Here is a 17,683-nt window from a genome sequence, read left to right as displayed (position 1 = left end):
TTGATACATGTTGTGCAGTGCTTCCCAAACATTTCATTATTGTACTTGATTGCAGTTCAGCCATTTTGACATTAGAACAGTTTGTCACCCCCACACATCTGCCCATCTGCCGTGCCGCTCTGGTATCAGATTAGGCAACGTCGACCCCTATGGTCTCTCTCTCTCTCTCTCTCTCTCTCTCTCTCTCTCTCTCTCTCTCTCTCTCTCTCTCTCTCTCTCTCTCTCTCTCGACCTTAGTATCAACCTTAAACGCGCGCGCGCGCGCGTGTGTGTGTGTGTGTGTGTGTGTGTGTTGGCATATGTCTCCACTTTTTACAAATGCTCATGTTATCATCTGTCTGTATATATGTTATGATACTAGGCGCATGTTCCACTGGAGTGCCTGTGTGCTTGTTAATGCCAGAGTAGTGTCAACAGTCGTCCACCAGAATCAATTATGCAAGTAAAAGTGTGACACGTATTTCTCTCTCTCTCTCTCTCTCTCTCTCTCTCTCTCTCTCTCTCTCTCTCTCTCTCTCTCTCTCTCTCTCTCCCGGGCGGCGGGCCTGGAGCACTCACTCTCGTTCCCATCGGTGGGGAGACCTCCATGTACTACCGGGCGTCCGTCACCTTGCTTGTCCAACTCAGGCACCGCGAAGGGAAGGAGCCTTGCTCGACCCAGCCTCGTCGGAGCCACACGAACTGATATAGAGGGAGATATGGTATATATATAATGGATGTATGTATAGGGCTACGGATGTTCCATGTAAGCAGATAGATAACGTACAGGTATATCATATATTCCAGTTCCTTTCCTTCGTCACATGTTGATAGCGAGTGTGCGGAGTATATTCATATATTACCCTCTGCCTCGGAGCGAATTTATGGAATAGGATATTTGATATCAATTTTCACTTCTGCCCCGAGGGGCCAATTTGTTGGACAGGATCCCACATCCATCGTGGGAACATATCCAGAAGGCAGTTCAGTGCTAACCCACACAGCTGATTCTCCACTGCAGTCATCAACCCACTGGTTTTAAGTTGATGGCCCCAAGGGTTAAGCCCCGAACTTCACTCGCTCACAGACGGGTTTTTTAAAACCGTCCTCAAATTAGTTCACTGATTAATTCAGGGACGAGCTTACGGGACGAGTCAATATGAAGACCGCCTTGTAGGGTCACATTCCAGGGTTCATTAATCAAGAAATTAGCATACTAGATAAGGAAAGTTTCTGGAAAAGTTTCTTGAGAGTATGAGGATAGTGGGGAGGTCCACCAGCAGTTGTTGTTGTTGTTACAGAGTTTGTATATTAGTCTTGTTACGCGTCAGCTTAAATCTTCCTGGTCCCGACGCTCAAATCTGGACGTACGTGTCGTTGTTGAGGTCCTGACATGCATGCAGATTGAGCTTGAACTGGGGTCGTGGTACACGCAGGTCAGCTTGAACTTGTCGACGTTCTGAGGCACAAGTCAGCTTGAGCGTTGGACCGTCTTGATACACTGGTCAGCTCGAGCGTTCAGCTTTCGACACACATCTGTCGTGCATACGTGCGACCTGTCGTGGAAACAAGAGATGATTTGAGCACGACGGTACGGCCCTTGGGTACTGTGGCCTGGTCTTTAACCTGACTTCATAGGGTCAGGTCCAAGGTTACGCCATCATATGAAAGGGTCGAACCTCTTGTGTTCAAGGGTCGAACGTCTGTGTTCAAGGGTCGTACCATATTGGCTCAAGGGTTGCACCTTTGTGTTTAAGGGCCGTGCAGTCGTCCTCAAGGGACTGAAGGTGGTAAGAGTGCAGTGTACATCAGAAGTTGGAGAATACTGATTGATAGAGCACCGTCCCGTTTGTAAACTCATGTATTTAAATCGTATATGCAGGATCACAGTCCTCTTTTACCCCAGTGGAGAAAGTCACAGTTGCCAAACCCATCATCTTACTGGCTGAAGCTGAAGGGTTTGGTGTGGGTGGTGGTGTAGGGTAGAGGTTGTATTGCTGACCTGGGAGGATGCATGATACACTGGGAGGATGTGAATTTTTGTCAGGGAGGCTTTATCGGCGATTGGTTAGGTGGGAGGAGTCGTGAAAGTGCATGGGGAGAACAGATAACAGGAGACCTGATGGTCAGCTAGCGAGGTTATCTGTTATCAGGGCCTGAAGATAATGGTAGGAACTGAAAAGTAAAGCAGAAGGGACCTCTCCCACCCACCTTGCTGCCTGGCTCAGCTGTTGCCATGATGAAGATGAATAAAAGAAGAGAAAAATACCGTGCAGTAAGTGGGAAGCATATTGACATGTGTATTACATAGGAAAGTGTGGACTGGAAAAGCTTCCCTGCCACGTGAACAACATCTGCTCTGTGGCTGGAGTCTTAAAGGAGAAAGACATGATCAGTGGTAGACTGGTGTATTTACCGATAACAGGTATCGGTGAGGCGCTTGTCTGTCCTTGACTTAAAGTGATTTATAGTATCCGTGACGTGGAGGGTTCTCCTGGTCATATATCGGTGGGTTTTCAGTGATTTGGAGAGGGGTATCGGTGACGGGGGGAGGCTATATCGGTGAAGGGGAGTGAGTATCGGTGACGGGAAGGGGGGTATCGGTGACGGATGTACGGTGGTAATGTGGAGAGGAAGTAAAGGGTTGCACCGGAAGTCCCTTAGCGTTGTCGTGAAGAGAAGTGAGGGTCTGGGGGGGAGGTTAGACGTCATTGTGTTGTTTGTATGGTAACAAGCGTGTCTTAAGTGTGGTGTTGGTGCATGTGTGTGGTGGCACGTCTGGATAATGTACAGGTAGTGGTGCTGTGGTTGGGGAGCAGTTGTGCACGTCTTCGTGTAAGGACTGGTACGCACCTGTGAGTGGTTGGGAAGTGTGTCTGTTTGTTAATAAGTCGGTAACATTGTGATGCACGCGGTTTCCATAGCCTCTCAAGGAAACACCGGGCCTCCAGGATCCTCCAGGTGACCCTCCCTGGCCTCTAGGACCCACCAGAGGTCCGTCCGCGGCCTCCAGGACCAGTGAGGCCAGCAGCAATCGAGCGGCACTGAGAGGTATGCGGTTGCGGCTACGTGTTGCGCGTCATCCTGTGGTGCTGGGAGTTGGGACTGCTGAAAGCCATCAAGGGAATATTAGGTGAAAGTGGCTGACTTGTGCTGCACTCCAGCCGTGGGGTAAGGGTTCCTCCAGGCCCATTGTTGTGGGTTTCCCTCTTATTGAAAGGGGGGAGGGGGAGAGTGGCGGTGGTGGGAGTGGTGCGCCTCAGGTTGCTGTGTTAGTGGCCTTTTAATGGATAAGACGTGAGGCATCAGCAGGCAGGCAGGGCTGAGAGAGAGAGAGAGAGAGAGAGAGAGAGAGAGAGAGAGAGAGAGAGAGAGAGAGAGAGAGAGAGAGAGAGAGAGCTAAGACGTCGTAAGGTGTAGTGAAGCCGTATGGGGGTCTTTGGATGCTGAGAGAGAGTAGACAGAGAGAGTGTTGGGAGAGATCTTAGTTGTGGCAGGTTGTAGTGAAGCCTGTGTGGTCGTGAGATGCGGAGGGAGAGGGGTAGAGTGAGTGTCGGCAGAGGGATTATCCGTCGTACGTTGCAGTGACGCGTGTGGGATCCTAAGACGCTGGGATGAGTGAGTGTCGTACGGCCACAAGATCGGGATGATGGTGATGCCTCACTAACGATGTCCCCTCTGCTGTCGGTGCTTCTGTTGAACGTTCACTGCTGCCCCCTGAGGGCCTGGCTTGGCTACCGCGTCTGTAGGTCGGTACACGTGCGTGCCGCTCGCTGATTTCACTTGTTTCAGCATAAGGGCGGCAGGTCTGCTCCCCTTAGGGAAATGAGCGCGTCTGTCCTTGAGCTAGGACGCGGTGTGCGGTCCCAGATGATGTAGTTTCCACAAAATATATGTTTTATGTTTCCACGATTCACTCCGTGTAAAGGTGAACGTATTAAGGCCACACAGAGGAGAGCTACAAGTGTGTCTTGTTGGTAGGTGTGGCGTGACGACCGAGGCATGTCATGGTGGACACAGTGGTGTTGATGGCGACTGTTCCGCTGCGACGCCCATTTCCCACCAGTTCACCACCGTAACCACGACGAAAGTAAGCCGTCTTATCCAGTAATGGCAGCCACGAGTGAGAGGAAAATTTTCGCACTCGTGAGCAAGTGTGCCTCTCCTGCTGACTAGTGGGGTCGGGTCGGGCGGTCTTGCTTGCCTCGCACGTAGCTGCTTTCATATCGTCCTGCTTGTTCATACATAGCTTCTAGTCCGTGTCCTGCTGGGGAAACTTGGACTTAACTTACCAGATTTTCCCGGATTAACCAGGATTATGTGACCGTTTGGTGTGTAGCTGTACAAGCTTCTTAAAGAGTGGTGGATAGAAATGGTCATGGGTGATGTGTCAGTGTGTTGGGGAGACAATGCTGTAGTTCATGTTGATATCTCATAGTGGTGAGTTTTGCCCTGTGGTAGCCCACGTGTACTTATGATTTTATTATTTACTTGTCGACTTTACTGTGTGAGTGTTGGACACTTAAAGTGTCTTAGTATCGTCTCAAACTTTTTGCTTGAGTTTTGTACTGTGGTTGTTATTTTGTATTAGCAGTCTTGTGTGTGTGTGTGTGTGTGTGTGTGTGTGTGTGTGTGTGTGTGTGTGCTCGTTATGAGATGCCGTACATGGTGGAGGTGTGGCAAGGCTGGTGGTCCGGTAGATGTTCCTGGTGGTGGTGGTGGTGGTGGGTCGTGTACGGCAGTAGCCAGGCGCCCCAGGGCCCACCAGACCAGCTACCCCTGTCCCATAGTGTATTTACATAACACGGGAGGGTGGGTGGTGTCGCGGCCGGTGCTGCCCCCACCTCTATGGCTGAGGAGGCAGTGGTTGTGGCAGCCATCTGAGTATGACAGGCAACCCATGGTGGCGAGGGGCACTCATAACGTGGTGGACATTACGTAACACACACACACACACACACACACACACACACACACACACACACACCTCCATACATATATACATACATACAGGTGTGGATCACCGTTATAATGAGAGTGTTACCCCTGGAGGGGTCGCTACATAACTACCTGACTGGAGTCCCTCATCCACCAGCAGCCACTAGACCCGCAGCAGGGCGAGTCCTGGAACCGGTACCTTGTGCCTCAGTTGGATACCGTAGCCCGTATGCCCGTCTAGGGACGCCGTTAGGCACCCGTATCAGGGTACTTGATACTGTTGTTGGCTTCGTTAGGGCCCCACCGACCAGGCTTGCCACGGGTGTTTGTCACATTGACGTCCCGTTCTTACACCTTCCCCCACTTGTTACGTTACGACAGGGTTACTACTACTTGTTGTACGTGCTGGTATGTTAAGAGTCACCTGAGGCCTGTGGTGTGTGGACGCTGAGCAAGTCTTGGAGCGCGTCTGGTCGGCGCTGTCACAAACATTCCGTCTCTTCCTGTCGAGACTCAGGGTTTGGTGCAGCTTCGACTAGGCTTTTCCCAGGCTCTGTCTCGCGCTGCCGAGACAGAGGGGTCCTCAGTCTCGACCATGTGTATCCCAGGACGACATTTTGTGTGTGTGTGTGTGTGTGTGTGTGTGTGTGTGTGTGTGTGTTGGGGGAGAGAGTCTAACACAAGTTGCCCTGTACTTTAGCCTTGTGTTTTATGTACCATGTTTGTAATGCTCGTATATGTATCCACACTCATACAAAGGATGGATGAACATTTGGGTTGCCTGTGGGCCGACGGGCTCTCCCAGGATTCGAACCCATGCGTTCCCGTGATGCTTGATGGTCACTTTCATTTGTGTGTCATGCAATCCGTATGTGTATGTTTTTGTGCACGTATATTGTGTGTATCAGTCGCTGTATGTATGTATGTATGTATGCGTAGCAGTGGGAGGCATGTATGACAGAGACATTAGCGTGTGCGTGGCGGTGACGTGCGCACGCCATGTAGCTTCCTGCTCGTCATAAAAGAGTTAAGAGAGGGAAGGGCTGATTAGAGGGGGTGGCGCCCGCACGTGCGGTCTCTGGGGCTGGCTGTCGCACGTGCAGTATCTGAGGGTACTGCCGCACGTGCATTCACAGAGGGGTACAGCATGTTGGTACACGTGTTGGGTGTAGTGGGAGTACACCGTCTGGTGCGCATGTTGGTTGTACTCGTTGTTTATACATATGTTGGGTGTAGTGGCAGTGTAGTTGTATGTTGGATGTAGTGGCAGTGTAGTTGTATGTTGGATGTAGTGGCATTGTAGTTGTATGTTGGATGTAGTGGCATTGTAGTTGTATGTTGGGTGTAGTGGCAGTGTAGTTGTATGTTGGATGTAGTGGCATTGTAGTTGTATGTTGGATGTAGTGGCAGTGTAGTTGTATGTTGGATGTAGTGGCATTGTAGTTGTATGTTGGATGTAGTGGCAGTGTAGTTGATTTATGTGTGTGTTGGGTGGGCTGGGTTCCTTCCCAGAACCACCAGAGCACATGAGACCCAACCTTAACTTGCCTCACCTCACTTCACCTCACCTCACCTCATCCTCATAATCACCTCACCTTACTTCACCTAACCTCACCTTATCTTACCTCACCTCACCTCACCACCTTACCTGTACCGTTGGTGGGCATGAGAACACAATACATTTTTGCGGGTAGATACCATTAATGGTGTTGTGTGTGACACTGTTCCTGTCCCTGTGTCACTAGTTCCGTGGGAGTGGCACTTTGTTCCCGTGGTTGGCTGGCACTGGCGTTTTTCTGTATGCACTTCCCTGTTATTAACCGTGACACTGGTATCTTTATGGTTCTGGATTTGTGTTGCATTATTGTGTTGTACTGTATCGCACAGGTCGCGTTTTCTTGTATGATATGGCACTGTTCTGATCCTTGGTGTGGCACTTGCATGTCCCATGTGGTGTGACACTTAATATGTTGGACGATGTGCCCTTTGTGTTGTTTTCCTGTTCTTTGCTGTGGCACCGGTATAGTGTACCATGTGGCTTTGGTTTAGTGTGTGTGTGTGTGTGGTGAAGTTCGTTGTATAAAGAAGTATCGTCTATGAGAGCGTACCTTTATATCAAGTGTCACAGTGACCACACAGTAACACTCACTCACTTTGCAGGGTGGAGTTTGACTACATGATCACTGACCCTGTCATCGTCTTGCTGTGAAGTGTTGAACAAGATAAGGCCACCTTGTGCGTACGTGCCTCCGTGTGTGTGTGTGTGTGTGTGTGTGTGTCGTAACATATAGAACCCAGTGTAACCCTGAGCCAGCGTGATGGCTTCCTCGCGTTGTGCAGGCTGGGTGCCCTATGTTGTGTAGGATCCTCTGTACCCCTGAGCCAGCGTGATGGCTTCCACGAGTGATTCAGTGGGAATGTCCCTCAGTTCCGTTCGTCGTTCTACGGTTGTCGTGTAGTGCCGTCGTGGTTGCTTGTCATCTGTCGTACTTTCAGAGGCCGTCCCTTCTGTATGTTGATTCATCTATATTAGATAGCGATCAAAAGTGCTTGAATTTAAGAATAGAAAAAGAAAGGTTAATGAAGAAGTCATCGAAGTTGTGTCGTAACGAAAATTTACGCAAAATTATGTGAATGTGCTAAATAAAATGTTATATATATATATATTTATATGGTATTATGAGGTATAAAGTTTTATTACTACTGTTATAATTCTTAACGAGTAATTGGATCAGTAGTTTAGATAGCAGAGAGGTAATAGCCCTGGACTGATGTAAGTGGCAGGAAGTGGTGTGTTGAAGACAAGGCTGTGTATGCATCGTCACCTGCAGGAGAGCCAGCTGTTAAGTCGTTCCGTTAGTATTGATTTGCAAGGGGAAAGTGGGGGGGGGGGGGGGGAGTATCCGTTGTGTAGTGTAGTATGACTCTCTCTCTCTCTCTCTCTCTCTCTCTCTCTCTCTCTCTCTCTCTCTCTCTCTCTCTGCCATCACAGTTAGATGTTTGTCGTGGTTGATCCCTTAACGTGATGAGAGGGAAGGTGCACCGGACATTTAGTAATACGTGTGTCGTATCCCCGTCATATCTGCCACGCATCCTGACCCTTCTCTCCGACACCTGGTGTGTAGATGCGCCTCACGTCCTCCATTATTCTTTAGCAAGTGTTGTGGGTTGTTCCCCCCCTGCAGGTTGTTACCCCTCTGAGCGCGAATTGGGTTCCGGTTTCTAACGGGGGTTTTACTGGGAAGGTCACCGGCCCTTGACCCCATCGAGGTTAATGGTACGACACTCCCCCCCCCCCCCCTCTCCCCCCGAACACAGTGGTACGATCCTAGAGCACGATGGTATGATGGGGCGTGACCTTTGGTGTGAACTTAAGGGTCAGGTCGGAGGCCATACCATCGCACCCAAAGGTCGTACCATCTGGCTCAAGGGTCGTACCTTCGTGTTCTAGGGTTGCACCTTCATGCATTAGGGTCGTAACGTCGTTCTCACCGGTCATGCCGTCGTCGTACTCAAGGGTCGCACCGTCGCGCTCAAGAGCTCGTGGTGGGTAAGAAGGATACGGAACGCGCTTGACGCCTTGGCTGGAGTGTGTGTGTGTGTGTGTGTGGTGAGGCCGTTCTACCACTTACCCCATCATGCCAGGTGAGAGGGCACTCAACTCAGCCTATCATGCCATCATCTCCTCTATGTTTTATTAATGTCTTGTGTGTTGGCTGCCAGGTGACTTGTGACAGACGTGATCCTTCTCCGTATCCTTTTTCTGTGTTCGTGACGCCTGACGCAAACCAAGAAGGAAAGCCGTTAAAGCACCAGTCCGCTTGATTGCTGCACGGTTTGGTGAGGGTTAGGTCCTCCTCTTTATATTTGTCTGCTCTGGTTCCGCCACAGGTTGAGGGGAAACTCTTAACATCAGATGACTTCTCTGCACGCGTGCGTACTTACCTCTTGGAGCAATTGAGAAATTCATTTATCTTTTATCTTATCCACATCCGCCACAAGACGAAGGAAAACACCACAGACAACTAGGAGACAGGTCTTATCCGCGGCGCCTCTTTGTGTTCCCAGTTCGTTCTCCGCACAACACAAGACGAGGTTAATGTGGCTGTATTGCCCAATGTGATGCGTGTTGTATTCCCAGAGCGGCTGTGACACAACTGGTGGAGCGGTGTTATGGTAACTTTGGAATTGTTGACTGTCTACTTCGTTCAGTTGATCTGGGAACTTGACTGTGGTTATCACACCATCCTGCGGAGTCTATATATGTTGGTGATGACGTGTGTGGTGTTGGGGGTTAGAGAGTAGGGGCACCTGCTATCTCCAGGAGGGCGGCGCCCCCAAGGCCAGGGTTGTATGCGTACACTTGAGACCAGGGTTATCAGAGGCGCCAAGTGTGTGTGTGTGTGTGTGTGTGTGTGTGTGTGTGTGTAACAAACTGCCGTAAGTTCTTGCATGGATTACACAACGTCCCCCCCCCCCCCCCCCCGACAACCCCTCCTTTAACGGACCTCCGGCGCCGCCTCGGCTCCGGTACTTCCCTGGCCAGGTGGAGCCTCCATAGGGCCTCGGCGCCATAAGTCCTGGTGAAGACGCTGAAGCATCGTCCTTCGGGATGCAGTAAACCCCTCCCCCAACAGGAGATTAAACGTGGGTTACCAGTCACCATATATGTGTGTGTTTCCCCCCCAGACGACGGCTCCTATAGCTGTAATACGTCACCGATTACAGCCACATACCTGTATTATGTACCGGACTTGCAACTCTCGTGTTGGTTCCTGTTGGAATGAAATGAATTACCCGTTCGCGGAATGCCTCTCCCCCGTCACCATGACGCCTCACTATCGTCGGACGACCGCGCCACCTGACCCTCCTCCGTGCACAAGGCACCGTATCACAAAATCTTTAAAAAATGGCGGCTGGATGTACCATGATTCACCCGGCGTCCCCGAAGCTCCACTAGTTAGTTGGCCGAGGCAGTGTGTGAGTCGCGGTGGTGTGGTGTGACCCGTGGCGAGATAAACCCTTGGTTACAGAGGTGCGTCGTCGTCGCCTGTACTGTAAGTACGCTGATAGTGTCTGCCAGGCCAGGTCGTGTGGCTGTTGTGGTGATTCCGGAGAGAGAGAGAGAGAGAGAGAGAGAGAGAGAGAGAGAGAGGCTTGTGTAATTAAGGGATTCCCCTTTTTTTCGTGGAGGCTGGGAGGCATGCTCCATGGTACCAGGTGCTGCAGAAATCGTGTTTGGATTGTGTACGTTTCGAGTAGTCCTCACGTGGAAGGTATTATTGATTTTCAGATGAAGGAGAAGAAAACACCTTCATCTGTCAGGTTGTGTGTTCAGCACCACCTGCTGTAGCTGGTTGTGTGTGAGAGAAGCTTCAGTGGGAGTGTCTTTCTCCTGAAATCATACAAAAAAATCCTCCCACTCTATAGTTATCCTTCGGTAAAGTGTATTTTATTGACTCATCCTAAGTCTCTTTATTGGAGTAGCACTGTATATTGTTGGCGTCTGTGGTATGTGGTAGGGTTCTTGGTGTGGTGGGAGGTGGTGGTGGTGACGTGTTGGGGGTTTTGACACGGTAGGGGACACGTATGTTACCCGTACTGGTACGGTGCTTATAGTGCTGGAGGTGGGGGGATTGGGGGGAATGGTGATGATGGTGGTAGTTGGGGAAGGACTCAAGGGGGATGGTGGTGGTAAGGAGGGAGAGGGAGGTTGGTTGTAGAGATGTAGGGGGGGTTCACTTGGCCCGCGCACACACGACCGTCACTCACACAGCCTCGGTACCTGCGCTACTGAGGCCACACCATGGAGGCCAGAGGTGAGTGACCCATACCCCGCTCCATGAACCCACTCCTCAACCACCCATGTGACCTGTCCTCCCTCATCCATCAGTTAATATGGCCCTTCATGCTTACCCATGTGATCTTCCGTCCTCCTCCTTGTGACCCTTCGTGTCCACCCATGATTCATCTCACTGTGACGGCAGACACGGGATGCAACACGAACGCCCTCCCTCTGGCCTAGCCTGACCCGGTAACGTGGAGCCTCCATCCTCAAGGGTCAGGCTGGAGCTGTGCGGCCCTCGACCGCCCACGTATGTACCTGTAATGGCAAGACGAGAGTACGTTAGGGATGGCCAGTGTAGCAGGGGTGGTGGCACGTGCAGAGGAGGAGGAGGCGAGGGAGGTTATGGTAGTATGTTGATAAGGCAGAACTGTGGTAGTGTTGGAGCTAGAGTGAGATAAGTACGTGTGTGTGTGTGTGTGTGTGTGTGTGTGTGTGTGTGTGCCCACCTGGAAACCATCAATAACTCATCATTACGAGGGTCCCAGGTTGATGCTGATTGGATATATGCCGTGCTGGTAAATAATGTGTCCAGCAGGTGTTCTGCCCCTCATCTGGGGAATTAATCATGGCGCTCGTCAACACGCGCCCCACTCCCCATACATGGCAACCTTCCCCATACATGGCAACCTTCCCCATGAGTGTAAAACTCCCTCCCCGTACAGTACAAACAGGTAATCTATACACACACTCCCATTCCCACACCCCTTTAGGCGCGCGCGCACACACACACACACACACACACACACACACACACACACACACACACACACACACACACACACACACCTGTTCTGTTCTCTCTCTCTCTCTCTCTCTCTCTCTCTCTCTCTCTCTCTCTCTCTCTCTCTCTCTCTCTCTCTCTCTCTCTCTCTATGTGTGTGTATATATATATATATATATATATATATATATATATATATATATATATATATATATATATATATATATATATGTATATGGTCGCCATTTCCCTCTTTAGCAACATAACATCAGGAACAGACGTAGATAGGCCGCATCCGCTCACATCCATTCTTTAGCTGTCATATGTAATGCATCGAAACCACAACTCCCTGTCCACATCCAGGCCCCACAGAACTTTCCATGGTTTACCCCGGACGCTTCACATGCCCTGGTTCAGTCTGTTGACAGCACGTCGACCCCGGGCTATTATCGTAATGATAATGATAATAATGATAAAAGCAGGATGCTACGACCCTTGGGTGTAGGATTCGGGTTATCAGGCGCAAGGGCCGTGTCGTTCAACCTGTGACCTATGATACTTGGAGGAAGTTTGGTCTCTCAAGGCCAAAGTATAAATCGCTGTCGACATTTCTCCTGCGAGAGAAATCGTTGACAAGATATTTTAAAACAGACCCGCGTCGAATACCAGGAGCGAAAACCTGACCGTAGAATTCTGAAATGGCTTTCCGGGTTTGGGTCAAGATGTCGTGGAGAGTGTGTGCCACATCTGTCGTTTTGTGTGTGTGTGTGTGTGTGTGTGTGTGTGTGTGTGTGTGTGTGTGTGTGTGCCTCGTCTCTCGTCATCCCTCAGGTTGAGTGCATCACGAGATCTGTAACTCAGGGAAGTTCGTGAGACAGACTCGCCTATTTTCACGGCCCTGGTGGTTTCCTGCGCTTGTTGATGAAGTGAGGAAATATATTTCGGGACGGTTCCGTGGAAGGTATTCAAATTATGGCAGATTCTGGGAGGGCTTGTTTGGCTGCCTCCCAGCGGAGGAGTGTTGCCCCCTGGCTCTTTATCGTTATCATGGGGTTACATCGTGACACTGCTGCTATCATAGGACCATGGTGTATGATGTACCAGTCATGTTCGTTCGTTCATGTTGTCGTCCACGTAAAAGTTTCTGTTGACATCCCACAGTAGCAGACTGACGAGGCGGAAGACCAGATTGTTGGCGTGTCTAGTGAAGTCAAGTAGCTTTGGCGTTTGATGGTTTCCCGTGAAAGCTGTCGTTTATATCTGGTGTGGCCAGGAATGTGGTAAGAGCATACCCCGTTATTTTGCTCTACCGAGACGCTTATTTAGGTCACAATTATACACAGTGACGCAGATTTTACCACAGCATCGTATGAATGATTGCGAGGTTGTGTAGTGACGTAGTCTGAGAAACCTAGTCCCCTGTGGGTGTTGTTGTGGCCCCTCCCTTCTCCCCCGGTGCAACTAGATTCCGGAATTTCGACTCCCCCTGGTTGGGTGGTGATGGGTCGGGGGTGTCGGCCGTTTTATCCTTCCCCCTTTCTCCTCCTCCTGCTTCCCACCGGCGCCTCTGTCTTATCCGTCAGCTGCCAGGACCAGCATCACGGCCCTGTACAGCCGTCCACCAAAACTGTCTTCGTCGCTGCCACCAACGCCACCACCATTTTCCTCCACCTACACTTCCTCCTCCTCCTTCCCCTCCCCTCTCCCCCTCCTCCCCTCTCCCCCTCCTCTCCATCGTCCTCCTTCCCCTTTAAAAGCAAGACATGTGAGAAACACAGCAGAAGCTGGCAGAAGACATCCTTATAAGGTGGTGCTGGTCTTGCCTCATTGCAGGTGGCACATATTACTGTCGCCTGCAGGTGGCACATATTACTGTCGCCTGCAGGTGGCACATATTACTGTCGCCTGCAGGTGGCACAGACTACTGTCTATCCTGCAGGTGACACAGATTACTGTCACGTAGGTGTTGGTGCACATTACCAGTCCTTGACATCCTTTGATGTGTTAAGTTACGTTTTCACGAATAGTGTTTGTGTAACAATTGTGTATGTAAACACACACACACACACACACACACACACACACACACACACACGTGCATCATATTGTTACAATAAATCTAACATTAATTTTTCTTCTTTGCAGGTGAGTTTGACAAGTGTTTGTGGAGGGGGTGTCGCACGGTAGGTAAGTCAGGGAGTCGGACTCCTGCTTCTAGTTGACGGGACACCCTCCGTTGTATAGTGGAGTTGACCTTCGCCAGGCCAGCTGGTGCTGGCGACACCTCACCAACGCACGGTAGTGACCGGGTCAAGGTTGACCTGCGGCCCACTTCTCCTCCTGTTCTGTAAGGTCAGGATGGATCTGGTACCCCGTTCCAAGGTGGTATAGCGTGTCTCCTGTGTGGCAGGGTGACGCTGCACACTCCTGAGGGGCAAGGTGGCCTTGATCACTCCAGAGGGAGGGAGGGATGTTGGAGGGGTTTACACCCCATGTTGGTGCATGTTAGTAAACATCTGTATGGCCGCCATCCCGCCAGCTTGGAGTACCCCTGCTGGTTTACATACTCACCTTGTACGTCACATCCGTTCCCGTCTTCCTTACCCCCCCCCCCCCTCCTGTCTCTTACATACCTGTCTCACACTACCTGTCTCTCTCTCTCTCTCTCTCTCTCCCGTTCTAGTGCCCTTCCCTCGCCCGCCTATTTTGGTAGTGTGCCCCAACTTCACACACACACACACACACACACACAACTTGGTGTCGTCCTCAGGAAGCCTTACAGAAAGATCTCATGATGCCATCATCCTACACAGTTCAGGACTCCCATCCCCCGTGCCCTTCCCTCCCTTCATACTGACGCTCCTCCGGCTTGCCCCCCCCCCCCCCACGTCCTTCTCCCATGGGAATATTATTATCAAGACGAACGTCAACTTGTTCTGTGTAACGGTGGGTGACGGCTCGCTATCCTCGGGTCTCCTGTACCGCCCTCTCTCTCTCTCTCTCTCTCTCTCTCTCTCTCTCTCTCTCTCTCTCTCTCTCTCTCTCTGTCGTTGACGCCCCCTAAAGATGCTGTTCCCCTTTTTGATCCTCTTCCAAGTTTCTGCTGATCCTCGACCTGTTTCCTGTGACCCAATGATACTTTTGCCTTTATGTTCTGTTTCCTCGTGATATTGCTGCCCGCATTTTCTGTTTCTCGGTGTTTCTCTTGCCCATATATTCTGTTCCTCGGTGATGGTGTTGTCCTTAATATTCCTTGCTGTTGCCCTTATACCGTTTCTCGCTGATGCTATTGCCCCAGTAGTCTGTTGCTTCCTAAAACACTCAAACATTGTTTTCTGTTGATACTGTTGCCCTGAAGTTCTTTTTTTTTTCCCCCTTTGGTTCCTCCCACAGTGGTGGTGTTGCCTAGTTTGTCCTGTTTACCTTAGTAGGAGGCATGACATGTTGATGGTGGGCATGACGTACACGTAAGGTACGGCGGAGATGAGGAAAGTATGATGTAAACAGTAACAGAAGAGTATCTGTTGCACAGGTGAAGAGGAAAGAGGAAGGATAAGGTTATGATGGAAGCAGGATTAGTGATGGTGTTACTTCATAGCTCCACCGTCATCCCAGCACAGGCTTGCATGACTCGATAGAGCCTGAGAGATGACCAGGACTCGTGCACCTGCCGCCACGGGTTTATTATAAGCATGTGGGTTACTGAGGCAGGGTGGAAGCAGTTGACACTCTCCCGCTTTGAAATACAGACGCCAGAGACGAGTCTTGTTATAAACACGAAAAATGCCGGGAGGATTAGCGCCCCACCTGCGAGTCGGAGGCGAGTCCTTCCTGGTGTGACATTTTGGTATGAATGTGAGGGTGAAATCCTCTGCCAGGCAGGGATGATACCAGAGGGAATACAGGGGGGCCTCCGTTGGCCACCACACAAAGGGCCTCCGTTGGCCACCACACAAAAAGGGGCCTCCGTTGGTCACCACACACGAACGGCATCATGGAAAAATTGTGTCTGTTTGCCTTTTATATCGCCTTCGTATTACATGACAGAACAATAAATATTTACCCTACCCAACTTGTAAAAAAAAAAAAAAAAAAAACAGTTGTACACCCTTCGTCAAGGTGTACCAAACCTGCCACGTTGCGCGAGAGTTGCATCACGAAACAGCTTGGTGGAACATCCCCTTACCAGGAAAGCTGGGTTGAGAGGGAAGGAGGAGAATGATGGAGGTGTGTGTGTGAAGAAGAAATTGGGAGTAAAGAGGAAAGAGTGTGGCCATTAAAGACCATTTAGATGGAAGATGATCAGGCTAAGAAAAAGTATGGGTCATGAAAGGTAGTTTTTAGTAAGCGTCACGGATTTACGATGAGGTTATTGGAAAGGAAAAGTTAGACGTGAAGGAAGTGAGAGGTACGTGATGGTGGTAGCCAGAAGTGCAGTGGGGGTAAGGCGGGTGGAAGTGACCACCTCAGGAGGATGAGGTTCGTTTGTTGAGGGTGGAGTACTGCAGTAAGGGAGAGAGCAGAGCTAGAGCAACCTGATGGAGATGAGAGGGAGAGAGGGAGGGTGCGTTGCTGTGGTCATATTCTCTGGCAGGGGGGCGGGCTCGGGCGCGGCCCACGGGGAACGTTCCTCTGGCCATGTACACTTACCAGGGGGAGAGGGACGGGCCCCACATCCCACGGGGAAGGTTGTCTTGGCCACATGCGCCCCCTGGGGGTGAGGGGGGGCCCCACTGGCTGTAACATCCAGTAGCACTCGGCCATCACAGGACCGGGTAGGGTGGTCGCACACAGGCCTGGGGGGTGGATGCTGGCCCCAGTGGTTCCTCCTCACCCCACCCCACTGGCAGTGTGCAGACGACGCCGGAGATTTATCACTTCACCTATCTTGATTTATGGCCTGGGAACATGCCCGGCCTCGGCCGCTCGCCGCCTCAAGGTGGCCCTCTTGTTGTCGAGGTGGTGGTCGTGGTCGAGGTGGTTCCTCCTGCTCTGCAAAGACGTGGACCAGTCACTTTTCCACACATCCTCAGTTTGCAGGAAGACCAGTGAAGCAAGGCTTTGGACATGTCATGCCCCAGCGAGCGAGAGTCTCTCTCTCTCTCTCTCTCTCTCTCTCTCTCTCTCTCTCTCTCTCTCTCTCTCTCTCTCTCTCTCTCTCTCTCTCTACACACACACACACACACGCGTCATTACACAACCACATTCCTCAGTGGCTGCCACCACTCATGCATTCCCCTCATGCCTTCGCATCGTGTCACCCTCATTGTGTTCACTTAGGTCGACACCATTCGCCGTGTCGTGTACTTCCTCCGGGATGTGGTGTCTTGCGTTTTCTGTCTTCACCTGATGCGCGGACACCCCCCCCCCCCACACCCCCCCCCCTTCCTAGGCTTACTAAGATAGTGACCCAGATCTTGCTGTTGCAAGGTAAGATAGGATACCCTCAATAGCATCCAGCTGTCTGGCTGACCCGTCTCTCTCCTTTGTGCCTCCTCCCGTCTTACTGTCTGTTGTCTACATACCTTGTATGTGCATACATACGGCTTTACGTTTTCTTTCATGACTCTCATTTTCTCATGTTCGTATGAGACAACAAACCTTCCACAGGCCACGTGTTCCTTACACTCAATATATATATATATATATATATATATATATATATATATATATATATATATATATATATATATATATATCGCCTATTATTAGTAAATAACTGGGAACAGCAGTTTTTATGGGCTCGTTCTCCAGTTTGTCAACTTTTCTGACACCATTTCCGAGTTCATTTTAACTTTGATTTTTTTTTTTTAGTAATGATTAATTTTATATTTCCATCTTTCTATACTCTATGTAAATCTCTCTCTCTCTCTCTCTCTCTCTCTCTCTCTCTCTCTCTCTCTCTCTCTCTCTCTCTCTCTCGCTCTCTCTCTCTCTCTCTCTCTCGTTATTTTTGTATATAAAGAAAATGGAGTGAGGGTGGTGTAGCGTAGCGGTATGGGGGTGAGGGTAGGTCTGGGGTGATTGCTATTGTTATTCATGTCAGGAGGGGAATTCCCGCAGACTGTATTAAAGACGCGCTTGCTGCAGTTGTGTTGGGGGGAGGGGGGGGTTAGAGTGGGTGCGGGGGTGTGGGTATAGTGGGGGTGGTGGGTTCTTACACGTGCTCTGACGTCAAGGCAGCTTGGGTCCCGCTG

General features: G+C 50.5%; 1 protein-coding gene across 5 annotated transcripts in view; it reads left to right on the top strand.

Annotated features, from left to right (window-relative positions):
• LOC139746992 (protein gustavus-like) overlaps window positions 1–17,683 on the top strand; it is a 215,069-nt gene that overhangs the window by 100,899 nt on the left and 96,487 nt on the right. Inside the window, exon 1 of one of the 5 annotated variants that reach the window (XM_071658708.1) lies at window positions 9,959–9,974. The exons of 3 other annotated variants lie outside the window; for them this stretch is intronic. Coding sequence is in view for 1 of the 2 variants with exons in the window: in XM_071658705.1 (XP_071514806.1) it covers window positions 10,603–10,736 (134 nt within the window). In the remaining variant the exon portion in view is untranslated. Of the gene's footprint in view, window positions 1–9,958; window positions 9,975–10,587; window positions 10,737–17,683 lie in introns of those variants that run through there. One more of the 5 variants, XM_071658705.1, reaches the window with a different exon arrangement.

Source organism: Panulirus ornatus, chromosome 67, assembly GCF_036320965.1.
Source record: "Panulirus ornatus isolate Po-2019 chromosome 67, ASM3632096v1, whole genome shotgun sequence".
Lineage (NCBI taxonomy): Eukaryota > Metazoa > Arthropoda > Malacostraca > Decapoda > Palinuridae > Panulirus > Panulirus ornatus.
The sequence above is the reverse complement of the archived record's forward strand: the minus strand, read 5'-3'. Positions and strand labels throughout refer to the sequence as shown.